Source organism: Notamacropus eugenii, chromosome 7, assembly GCF_028372415.1.
Source record: "Notamacropus eugenii isolate mMacEug1 chromosome 7, mMacEug1.pri_v2, whole genome shotgun sequence".
Taxonomy (NCBI): domain Eukaryota; kingdom Metazoa; phylum Chordata; class Mammalia; order Diprotodontia; family Macropodidae; genus Notamacropus; species Notamacropus eugenii.
Genome location: NC_092878.1, coordinates 2,830,951 through 2,843,516, shown reverse-complemented (window position 1 = coordinate 2,843,516; position 12,566 = coordinate 2,830,951). Strand labels below are relative to the sequence as shown.

At 43.7% G+C, this 12,566-nt stretch overlaps 1 protein-coding gene across 1 annotated transcript in view; it reads left to right on the top strand.

Moving 5' to 3' along the window:
- Positions 1–6,056: 6,056 nt before the first annotated feature.
- Positions 6,057–12,566, top strand: part of SLC27A2 (solute carrier family 27 member 2) — a 69,195-nt gene continuing 62,685 nt past the window's right edge. The window contains exon 1 of the mRNA XM_072624280.1: positions 6,057–7,337. Within this exon, the coding sequence (XP_072480381.1) occupies positions 6,863–7,337 (475 nt within the window). The 5' untranslated portion in view covers positions 6,057–6,862. The remainder of the gene's footprint in view (positions 7,338–12,566) is intronic.

Below are 12,566 nucleotides of genomic sequence, written 5' to 3'. Positions count from 1 at the left end.
GTACTGGAGCACAAACACCTTACATAAATTCTCACTTGACACAACCGTATGAAGCGGATACTGTTTGGTATTAATAGCTCTTTTTTTTTTCCACACAAAGAAACTAAAGTTATGAGATATGCCCATGGCCTCACATCTATTAAGTGTCAGAGGTTATATTAAAGTGATTAAAATGTCCATAACTTTTGACCTAAACATTTTACTGCTGGCATATACCCCACACAGGTCAATGATAGAAAGCCTCGTATTTGCCAAAATATTTTTTGAGGGTCATATGTAGGCATTTATTATTTAAGATCAAGAACAGGTTATGAAGGGGAGTGTTGAGGGGAGAGGGAAGAAGGGAGGGAAGGGAGAGAAGAGCCTCTCATCTGGGTCTGCTCTAGATGGGGCTGGTCCTGATTTCTGAGCCTTGGTCCAGGGAACACAATGAAGCACAAGATGGGGTTCCAGGGGGATTTAGGATTTAGGAAAACATCAGGGATGGCCAGAGTTACACATCCAATCAGAGATGGGGGCTGGGATTCTCCTTGGATCAGCACCGCCGCTTCCTTTTAAGAACTGAAATGCCATAATAAGTTCCATCCCACTTATTTCAGCTCTTATAAAATTTTCTTGTAGTTTTTGTGCTAAAGAAGTCATTCATCGTCTTTCTAACTTCTTGCACTTTGCTTCTAGTTTCTTTGACTATGCATCCAACTCGTAAGCTGCCTACTCAAGAGCTGCTACTTGCTCTTCATTAAAGTGATCTGATCTAGATAAGGCTGAATACTGCATATTTCTGGTTTAAGACCTTTAGGTTTCTACTTATGCTTACTGCAATCTTTCATTTCTAGATACTTCAAGCTAGTCAGGTTGTTCATGTTTTCCAGAAGTTTACAATCTTCACTGGTGGCAATCAGTTCACCTGTCAGTTACATGGCCATTTTGGAGAATATGTCCTGGCACAGCCCTGTGATGTCCACCTTGGTGGACTCTGTGGCCTCCTTGGCTGTCTCCACCACGACATCATCTAGACTGGGGAAAAGTGGAAGGAAAAAGGATGGAAGGAAGGGTGAGGATAGGGGAGGAGGGGGTAGGGAGGGAGAAGGGAGGGAGAGAGGTAGGGAGGGAGAGGGGAAAAAAGGGGTAGGGAGGGAGAGGGAATAAGGAAAGGGAGGAAAAGGGAAGGATGAAGACTCGGAGTAGGAGTGCCAAAATATTTACAGCAGCACTTTCTATGGTAGCAAAGGATTAGAAACAAAGTAGATATCCATCAATTGGGGAATAGCAAATCAAATTCTAGTTTTTTAGTATAATGGATAGGAAATGATGAATATGATGAAGCGCACTGACTTATATAAACTGATACAAAGTGAAATGAGTGGAAACAGAAAAGCCATATACACAATGACTGCAACAAGGGATATGGACATAGTGACAACAAGAATGGATATGGCCATAAAAACTACAACAATGGATATGGAAAGAACAAGAAGAATAAAATTGAAACAATTCTGGGAAATTATAAGGACCAAGGTTGGTCCCAAGAAGACATATGATAACACATCTCCCTCTACTTTTTTTGCAGAGGTGAAAGACTATGGTTGTGGAACACCAAATATAATATCAAACTTTTTTTCATCTGTTGGATAGTGTTGCTGAACTTTATTTTCCTCTCTGTTTTTAAAAACATCTGTATTATATGGATGATTCTCCGGGAGGGGGTGGGGGAAGAGATACAGTAAGAAATATAGGTGATGTCAAAACAAAAATTATCACTAAATAGTTATTTCTCAGGAGGAAAAAGTATTTGGTCTTTTGGACTCCCAATCCCAAATACTCTCTCTCAGGAAAAGGAGGGCAGAAGCTGAATGTGAAAAGTACCAAAAGAATGGAGAAATAGAAAAAAAAAGGGAGAGGCTAGTGAAATATGAAGACTATAAAGAATCAAGATTGGTAGGAAGAGCAAGGCAAGAGAAATGTATTGAATGGATGCTCTATAGAAACAATGATGTATCATGTACAGAGAACTGGACCTAGGATCAGAAGACCCTGACTGAAAGCCCAGACCTACTCAGAAGTAAATTATGTCATCCATCTAAGCCTTCTGCTTTTCTGGGAAATAATGTTTACATGACTTATCACAGGAAGTCCAAGTTGGAAGGGATATCAAAGGCCACCTAGTAGAATCCATATCTGATCAAAAACCATCTCAGTAACATACCTAACAAGAAGTAACATGGCTTTTGCTTAAAGACCCTCATACCTTCCAAGGCAGCCCATTCTAGTTTCAGATAGCTCTGTTAGGACATTTTTTTCTTATGTCATATCTACATCTGGCTCATTTCCACCTACTGCTCCTAGTTCTGGCTTCTGTGGCAGAAGAATCAGTCCAATCCCTCTTCTATGACGTCTTTTTTTGTAAATGAAATCATTTATCATTAAACCCAGACTTTCTCACCTCCTCCCCTCCCCCAAGTCTTCTCCAAGCTAAACATTCAACCAATTTTCGTACTCTTGAGACCTTTCATCATCCTTAGAGACAGCTAGGTAGCATACTGGATTGAGTGCTGGACTTGGAGTCAGACAAATAGAAGTTCAAATCAAGGCTCAGATGCTTATTAGCTGAGTGACCCTGGGCACGTCAACTGAACCTCTTTCTGCCTCCGTTTCCTCAGTTGTAAAATAGGGGTAATAATAATACCTACCTCCCAGGATTATGAAGGATTAAATGAGATAATTTATTAAATGTTTGGCACAAAATAAAGGTTTAATAAATGCTCATTTTCTTCCTTAGAGGAGATAATTAAATAAGAGGCACTGTGGTATAGAGGAACAAGCACTGGACACCACTCTTTCCACCCATCCCCATAGATACATACGTCTCTGAGTCTCAATTTCTTCATCTGCAAAATGGGGACAAAGACCTGTATTATTTCCATCCAGAATTGCTGTGAGGATCCAATAAGACGAAAAACTTTAAGTATAAATGTTAGTTATAATTAGCCTCATCCTGAAAATTCTCCAGGTTACTTATGACCTTCCTAAAATGAAAACTGAACACAATACTCCAGATGTTATGCAGAGTAGAACTGTCATCTTAATGGTAGTTTCATGGACTACCATTCCACCCCATTGACTCATCCTGAGCTTGAAGTTCACTGAGTTTCATTCTAGATCTTTTTCAGACTGACGATTAGCCTTGCCTCCCACCTGTCAAATATGTGAAGCAGTTCTTTCAACAATGGTAATTTTCATTTATCTCTATTAAGTCTCTTCCTATTAAATTCAGCTTGGCTTTCTAGCCAGCTGAGATTCTCTTGGATCCCACCTTTCCACGTGAAAGCTTTTTGCACCACCAGATTTGATAAACATTTATTCTCCATCTTCATCAAGTCATTAATTATAATACTAAATCTCTCAGGGTTTCTGGGAGCAAAACTTTTTGTAAACTTTAAAGACTAATTTGAACATAAAATATTATGTAGACTCTCCATTAGAAACAAAAGGAAGGTCAGAAGATGGCGGACCAGCTAAGATTCTGGGCACAAAAATCCCTCTCCGCATCCAGACCAGTACACACTTGATTGTGCCACCTTGGAGGAACTGAGATCTCACAGATTCCCTGAGTATACCCTACTCTTGACAAAGGACCCAAAAGTCAAGTAACTGGTTGGGAAAATGCCCAAAAAATGGAAAAAAAAATAAGACCATAGAAGGTTACTTTCTTGGTGAACAGATATTTCCTCCCATCCTTTCTGATGAGGAAAAACAATGCTTACCATCAGGGAAAGACATAGAAGTCAAAGTTTCTGTATCCCAAATATCCAAAATAAATATTCAATGGGCTCAGGTCATGAAAGAGCTCAAAAAGGATTTTGAAAATCAAGTTAGAGAGGTGGAGGAAAAAATGGGAAGAGAAATGAGAAACATGCAAGAAAAGCATGAAAAGCAGGTCAACACCTTGATAAAGGAGACCCAAAAAAATGCTGAAGAAAATAACACCTTGAAAAATAGGCTAATTCAATTGGCAAAAGAGGTTCAAAAAGCCAATGAGGAGAAGAATGCTTTCAAAAGCAGAATTAGCCAAATGGAAAAGGAGGTCCAAAAACTCACTGAAGAAAATAGTTCTTTAAAAATTAGAATGGAACAGATGGAGGCTAATGACTTTATGAGAAATCAAGAATTCACAAAACAAAACCAAAAGAATGAAAAAATGGAAGATAATGTGAAATATCTCACTGCAAAAACAGTTGACCTGGAAAATAGATCCGGGAGAGACAATTTAAAAATTATGGGACTACCTGAAAGTCATGATCAAAAAAAGAGCCTAGACATCATCTTTCATGAAATTATCAAGGAAAACTGCCCTGAGATTATAGAACCAGAGGGCAAAATAAATATTGGAAGAATCCACCAATCACCTCCTGAAAGAGATCCAAAAAGAGAAACTCCTAGGAATATTATAGCCAAATTCCAGAGGTACCAGGTCAAGGAGAAAATATTGCAAGCAGCTAGAAAGAAACAATTTGAGTATTGTGGAAATACAATCAGGATAACACAAGACCTAGAAGCTTCTAATGTAGACATTAAGGGATCGAAGGGCATGGAATATGATATTCCAGAAGTCAAAGGAACTAGAACTAAAACCAAGAATCACCTACCCAGCAAAACTGAGTATAATACTTCAGGGGGAAAAAATGGTCTTTCAATGAAATAGAGGACTTTCAAGCATTCTTGATGAAAAGACCAGAGCTGAAAAGAAAATTTGACCTTCAAACACAAGAATGAAGAGAAGCATGAAAAGGTAAACAGCAAAGAGAAGTCATAGGGGACTTACTAAAGTTGAACTGTTTACATTCCTACATGGAAAGACAATATTTGTAACTCTTGAAATTTTTCAGTATCTGGGTAGTTGGTGGGATTATGCAGAGAGAGAGAGAGAGCACAAGGTGAATTGAATAGGATGGGATCATATCTTAAAATAATTAAATTAAGAGGTGAGAGGGAAATATATTGGGAGGAGAAAGGGAGAAATGGAACGGGGCAAATTATCTCTCATAAAAGAGGCAAGCAAAAGACTTTTCAGTGGAGGGAAAAAGAGGGGAGGTGAGAGAAAAACATGAAGCTTACTCTCATCACATTCCTCTAAAGGAAGGAATAAAATGCACACTCATTTTGGTATGAAAACCTATCTTACAGTACAATAAAGTGGGGAAGAAGGGGATAAGCAGGGTGGGGGGATGGTGGAAGGGAGGGCAATGGGAGGAGGGAGTAATTTGAAGTCAACACTCTTGGGAAGGGACAGGATCCAAAGAGAGAACAGAAGCAATGGGGGGCTGGATAGGATGGAGGGAAATATAGTTAGTCTTACACAACACAACTATTACGGAAGTCATTTGCAAAACTACACAGATATGGCCTATATTGAATTGCTTGCTTCCCAAAGGGGTGTGGGTGGGAAGGGAGGGATGAAGAGAAGTTGGAAGTCAAAGTTTTAGGAACAACTGTAGAGTATTGTTCTTACTACTAGGAAATAAGAAATGGGGTACAGAAAGTTATCTGGCCCTACAGAACAAAAGACAAGATGGGGACAAGGAAAGGGAGGGATGTTAGAAGAGAGGGCTGTGATAGGGGCAATTAGAATGCTGTGCATTTTGGGGTGGGGGGAGGGGAGAAATGGGGAGAAAATTTGGAACCCAAATTTTGTGAAAATGAATGTTAAAAGTTAAATAAATAAATTAAAAAAAAAAAAGGAAGGTCAAAGAAAGAGGGAAATTCCCTGAGGCTAGTGAAGTTCCAACAATATTCCATGGTGATCGCTATTGAGAAGCTGTTGTCAATAAAGAGCATTTACTGAATGGCCATTGTGTACTAGGACGGTTCTAGGCTGGGCGGCTGGGAGTGGCGGGGAAGTATTGCCAAAGTCATTGAAAGAGGAACAGTTGGCAAGGTAACGTAGCCGGAGTTTGGGAACAACAAAGAGACTTCAGAAAGATTGAACTGCATCCTCAGTAGCCAAATCCTGGAGCCTTCGTGAAATAAAGAGGTAAGAATTTCTGGCCAGCTCAGCGGTACCTGCGGCAAGACGGTGCCCAGGTTCTGACCGCATGGACAGGGTTTGCTGACTGGACTGCATGCAGCGCAGCTTAGCCACCGTGGCCTGCCAGATGCTGTGACTGTCAGACACTGCCTGGCATCGTTAGAAATTACTCGGGCTACTTTGTGCATGGACTCAGGCAAAGAAGGCGCCCTTAGGAATTGGGGAGACTGAGAAGAAAAGCTTCCAATAAAGGGAGAGGTGAGAGACAAGGCTCCTGGGAAAGAGGTGGGTACAAGATCACAGTGCCCGCTGAAGAGAAAGCGCTCGCTGCTGGGGAAGGATGCCAACGAAGCCCCCAGAAGCACCAGGCTTCCCCTCCCAGATCAGGGCCGGAGGGTGCTCTAGACGCAGGGGCCCAGCGGCATCCCGGAGCCGGAGCTGGGTAGCCGCCTGCCCCACCGGCTGGGCGGGGCTTGCGGCGCACTCAATCCCAGCGGGTCGCCCCGAGGGCCGAGGAGCTCCACCTTCCCACCCCCACCCCCAGCCCAGTGTGCCTAAAACGCCGCCGGCCTCGCCCCTCTGTCATCTGCCACCGGCTTGGCATCTGCTCCCTCCGCTCCCGGGTCTCATCCTTCTTCCCGAAGGCGCCCCAGGAGGTGCCCCCAGAAGGTGCCCCGACCTCCCCGCCGCTGGTCTCCGAGGGCTCGTCCCCTAGTCTGCCCGCCCCTGCACCGCGCGCCCGCCACCCAGCTCCCGGAGCTCGCCCGCCCTAGCGTCGCGCTGCACGCCCGGAGTTCGCCCGCTGCCCTTTCGGGGACAGGGGGCATCGCCACCGCCATGCTCCCCGCCATCTACACGGCCGTGGCGGGGCTGCTGCTGCTGCCGCTGCTGCTGAATTTCTGCTGCCCCTACTTCTTCCAGGACACCAGCTACTTCCTGACGGTGGCCGGGGTGGTCCGGAGGATCCGCAGCTACTCCCGCCGCCGGCCGGTGCGCACCATCCTGAGCGCCTTCTCGGAGCGGGCGCGGCGGACCCCCGACAAGCCCTTCCTGCTCTTCCAGGAGGAGACGCTGTCCTACGCGCAGGTGGACCGGCGGAGCAACCAGGTGGCGCGGGCGCTCCACCGCCTCGGCCTTCGCCAGGGAGACTGCGTCGCCCTCTTTCTGGGCAACGAACCGGCCTACGTGTGGCTGTGGCTGGGGCTGGCCAAGCTGGGCTGTCCCATGGCCTGCCTCAACTACAACATTCGGTCCAAGTCCCTCTTACATTGCTTCCAGTGCAGCGGGGCCAAAGTGCTGCTGTCCTCTCCGGGTGAGTGCTGCCCCAACCAGGAATCCAGCCACCACACTGCCCCCGCTTCCTCCCGCCGACGTTCCTCCCTCCCCAGCGTAGATCCGATGAGGGTATAGAAAAGCATCCGCTTTGAGAGGCGGGAGGGAAAGAGGGGCAGAATTTGCCTCTGAGAATCTCCAGAAGGCTCAGCTCAAGTGCCATCTCCACAACCATGCCTAGCCTGATTCCTCTAGTAGCTAGCTCCTTCCCCCTCCTTAAATTCCTTGTATGTATTTTGTATTTTCTTATCTGTTTATGTCATTTCCTTCTGCCCTAAGGACAAAGACTGCTTTTGCCTTTCCTTGTATTTCCAGGACCTCCCACAATGCCTGGCATAAATCTGAGCACTTAATATTTGTTGAATGAATGAATACAGACTTTAGGGGCTGGGATCCAGATATTATAATGGATTGTGCATGAGTATTACAGGACAGTGTGCAGGGAAATGGAGTATTGGTGCAGAGCCAGACTCCTCTGTATCTCCATCTGAAATGGGCAGGTAGAGATAATAGTCCACGAGCATTTGCCACGTGCTGGTCTTTAGAAATACAAAGGCAAAAGTTTCTGCTCCCAAGAAACTCACATTCTAATGGGGAGATAACAAGAGAATAACTAGGTTCTTAAAAGAACTGTATAGAGTAATACATAGGAGGTAATCCCAGAATTCAAGGTTCTTACAGCAGGGAGGACAAGGGAAAGGCCTTTGTGCGTAAGGTGGTCTTGAAGGAAAACAGAGATTTTGAGAGGAGCTACGCCATTCAGTTTGGGAGCCAGGCAGTAAAAAGATGCAAAAAGAGGAGGTAGAATTATGTACAAGAGGTAGCAAGTAAGCCACTGTCCCTGGGTCATAGACTACATAGAGTGAATAAAGAGTAAGACTAGGAAGATAGGAAAGATCCAGGTTGAAAAGAGCTTTAAACACCAAACAGAAGAGTTTATGTATTATCCTAGCTGTTGAAAGTCAGAGTACTCCTCTGCTACACTCTGCTATTCGGAGATAGCCAGGAAACCCTCCCAACGCAGTGGGTGGACCTTCTGGAGTGAATTTGTGGTAAAATGTGAACAGGAAACCTAGCTTGGGCAGGCACAGAACATTTGTCATTGATATTGTTCAGGGGAAACGTGGGAACCAACTGGATCACAGATCCATTGGAACCTTTGGACAATTCCACATTCATATATTAAGCGCTTGCTTCCTGCGGGAACTGTGCTACATGTTGGGGGTGCAAAGACTAAACAATTGCAGCCCTTAGGGAGTTTGGAGCTTGGATGGGAGAGGGGAGGAATATATGACTTGTGCACAGATAAGCTAGGAGTGATTGAGACTCTCTACCATGGAAGTATTCCAAGAGGGAAAGAGGGAGAGAACACTTTGCAATTGGACCACTAGGGAAGCCTACATGAAAGAGGTAGCACCTGATTTGAATCAGGAAAAGAAGATCAATATTCTGAAAGGCAAAAAGGAGGGAGTGTATTCTACAACCAGAGCTCAGTATGTACAGAAGTCTGGAGGCAGGAAGTAGCATATCGAGTTCCATGAAGAGTGAATAGCCTGGTTTGTCAGGAACCTACAGTGCATGAAGGGTAACGATATGAAATAAAGCAGGTTAGAGCCACGTTGTGGTGGGCCTTGATGACAGGCTAGTTTAATTTAATTCACCAAGGATCTATCAAACATCTACTATGTGTCAGACTCTGACAAAGACAATAGTAAAATGGTCCCTGCCCTCAAAAATATATGGAGCATAAATACAAACTAATTGGGAAATTCCAGGTTTCAGATTTTACCCCTATTGCCTAATTAAGAGCCACAAGCTCTTTTTCAACAGGAGAGTGACATGGTCAGGATTGTACATTAGGACGATGCCAGGCCTAGAGGCCTGAGGGCTACCCGAGTCTTACCTTACCTATCGTAGGTCTTTGGCTGGCCAAACCAGATAAACGTATGAGAGAAGAGACTTTCCGGAGTCGAACAAGGGTTAGGCTTTATTCAGGGTCCTGGTTACATGTGCAGGGGGAACTCTTCCTTAGGAGAGAGAGAGAAATCTCCCAAGGAGGCAAAGATCTTACAGTAAGAGAATGAAAGCAGAAGTGGAAGTGGGGAGAGAGGGGAGAGAGAAGAAAGGAGAGAGGGAAGAGCGAAGAGAGGAAAAGGGAAGAGGCGCCTTCTGTCCTGTAAGGGCCCCTCCCGCGCTAAGAGCGCCTTCGGGCTTTCCTGGCCCTACTTAAGCTCTCTTGCCGCATAGTTTGCACCTGAATACCGTGCCTGTTAGATAACAATAGGTGTGCCCAGATCCGGGCCAGTCTCGAGGGCGGGGATGCTCTCTCCCATCACGTTCTCACGGGAAGAGGCAGAAATACACGAGATCTCACTCCTCAATTCCCTGCTGTTTCCTGGGGGGCCTCATGAGAACACTAAGGTTTTAGAAGTCCTCACCTTTACCCGTCCGAGACTGTCCACACGGAACTGAGCTTACACCCCCAACAGGACGATTATTTTGACAGCTGTGTAAAGGATAACATGAAGAGCCTGGAAGCAGAGAGGCCAATTAGAAGTAGAGAATAGTTTAGTCAAACAGAGTTTGACTAAAGAGTCAAGACCTGAGTTCAAATCTCACCTCACATATTTACCAGCTGTGTGACCATGGTCATGTCACTAAACTCTGATTTTAGTTTTCTCATCTGCAACATCAGGAGGTTAGACTTAATGACTTCAAAGGTCCCTTCCAGGTCTAAAGTCTAAGATTCTAAGAATAAGCATTTATTAAATGCCCACCGTGTACCTAGAACTGTGCTAAGACAAGGAGCTTACTAATGGGGAGATATGTGCACAGTAAGTTTATAAAACTATGTATAGAATATATAGGGTAGCTAGGTGGAGCAAAGGATAGAGTGCTGGGCTTGGAGTCAGAGATTCCTCTTATTGCATTCAAATCTGGCCTCAGACACTTGCTTTCTAGCTGTATGACCCTGGAGAAGTCTCTTAACACAGTTTACCTTGCTTTCCTTCTCTGCAAAATGAGCTCGAGAAGGAAATGGCAAATCACTCCAGTATCTCTGCCAAGAAAACCCCAAATGGGGGCACCCAGAGTCAGGCACAACTGAAAACAACTCTACAACAAAAATATAGAAAATACACAAAACAAATACATGGGAATTAGCAGCTTGAGGCTGGTGGGGTGGGAATCAGGAAGAGCTTCATGTACAAGGTAACTCCCAAGTCAAGTCTTGAAGGAGATCAGGGATTCCAAGAAGTAGAGTTGAGAAGGGAATACATTTCACGTGTAGGGGACAGCCAGTGCAAAGGCATGGTGAGAGGACATGGAGAATGATTATCAGTAAGGATGCCATTATGGCTGAGTTGTATGTATCATGTGGGAAAGTTGTATGTATCAGTCTGTAAGAACTTCAGAAAGGTAGAAGGAACCAGATTTTGAATGCCAAACAGAGGAATTTGTAGTTGGTTAATAACACTAATGATAACTCATATTTATAGAGTGTTTCAAAGTCTGTCTTACTTAGGTGATAAAAGTGATATGGGGAAGAGGTCACATAGGAGAGATGTGGAGATAGACCTAGTAACCAACTAATTGTTTATAGGGGAAAGCAGAGAGGAGTCAAACCTGGATCACTGAAAGAATTCTCCTGACCCTAACAGAAATAGGAGAGATTAGAGGAAGAGGAGGAGGTTTAGGGGAAAAGCGATCAAGTCAAATTTTCTTTTGGATGATTTGAGTTTGATGTGTCAGCTAGACTTTCAGGTAGAGAAATGGAGGAAGCAGTTGGACATTGAAGACCATTAACTTCATATATGAAGATAAAGATTTTATTGAATGTTATGATCAGAACTGTGTAGAAATTGTGTGTTAGCGGGGCCCCGGAAATAGCGATGAGGAACATCAAAATGAGCTTTGGGCCAAAAGGCAACTTCCACATGGAGCTTGGGCATCTTCCAACAGGGCTGGTCCCCAGATTATACCGTTTATACTTCTACACTCACTCACTTTCATTAAGCCTATTTGACTCTGGGAAGCCAAGTGCCTTAGGTTAAGATAGGAGTTTCCTTTAGTACTCCCTCCCTAGTATAGCAGGCTTCTCATTTGCTCTATTTTCCTGTTTTTAATTGTGTCTTTGAGGCTAGTTGGTCTGGCAAGTAGAAACTTTGTTATCTTGACAGCTCCCTTTGTCTTAAGTGACTTCTCATTTTCACTTGATTGCATTTGTATTCAGATCATGCATTTTTAGTCATTCTTTTAGCTATACTTTCACACTTGGTTATACATTCAAACTGATTCTTTCACTCCTTTATAATGAAAAGTCTTTCTAGTTGAATGGATCAGCTGGACAGGAATAGCCCCTTAAATTTCCTTATAATTCTGCTTAGGCTGGAATAAAAACAAACAATGATGCTTTGATTAGGTTAACATCTATCTTAACTTCTACTGATTGCCTCCCCTACCCACCTCTCTCTTTGAAAGTGAAAGTGACCTCTACTGTGCTGTACTGTAAATGTTTAACAATCAGCTCTCCAAAAAAATAGCATGCTTGACATACTTACAAATCTAATCTGCGTTGCACCACTTTCCTAGTATAGACCCTAGATATAATCAGCCACAAAAAAAAATCAAGCCCCAATTTGACAATTTTCAAGGTGTAAATGCTTACACCATACATTTAACAATCAACTCTTCTGAGTTGGTCTGAGCTGGCTACTGCACTATACTGTTTCTTTCCTCAAATTTCTCATGGTATTTTTAGTTGGTTCTCCTTCTTTTCCTTTTTGCCTTCTATCCTCACAAGGAGTTCTGCTAGGTATCATAGTGAATAGAGCAGGGGTGGGGAATCTGCCTCAAGGTCACATGTTCCCCACCCCAGCATAGAGTGTTAGACTTACACTATGGAAGAACTGGTAGTACAATGGAGTGTTGAATTTGGGAGTCAAAAAAATTTGAGTATGAATCCTGCATTAGACACTTACTATCTGTGTGCCCCTAAACAAGTCCCTTAACCTCTTCTAACCTCTTTTTTTTCATCTGTAAAATGGGGATAATGATAGAACAGAAGCTAATTATTTCAATTTTTTGAGGGCCTCTACAAACATTACTATTCTGCCTTTCTGCAGGGTATGATTGACAACAGGGTATCATCCAGTCAAATCATATTTGGGATTATTTTCCCTACCTCAAATGATGATCATGATAAAAGTAA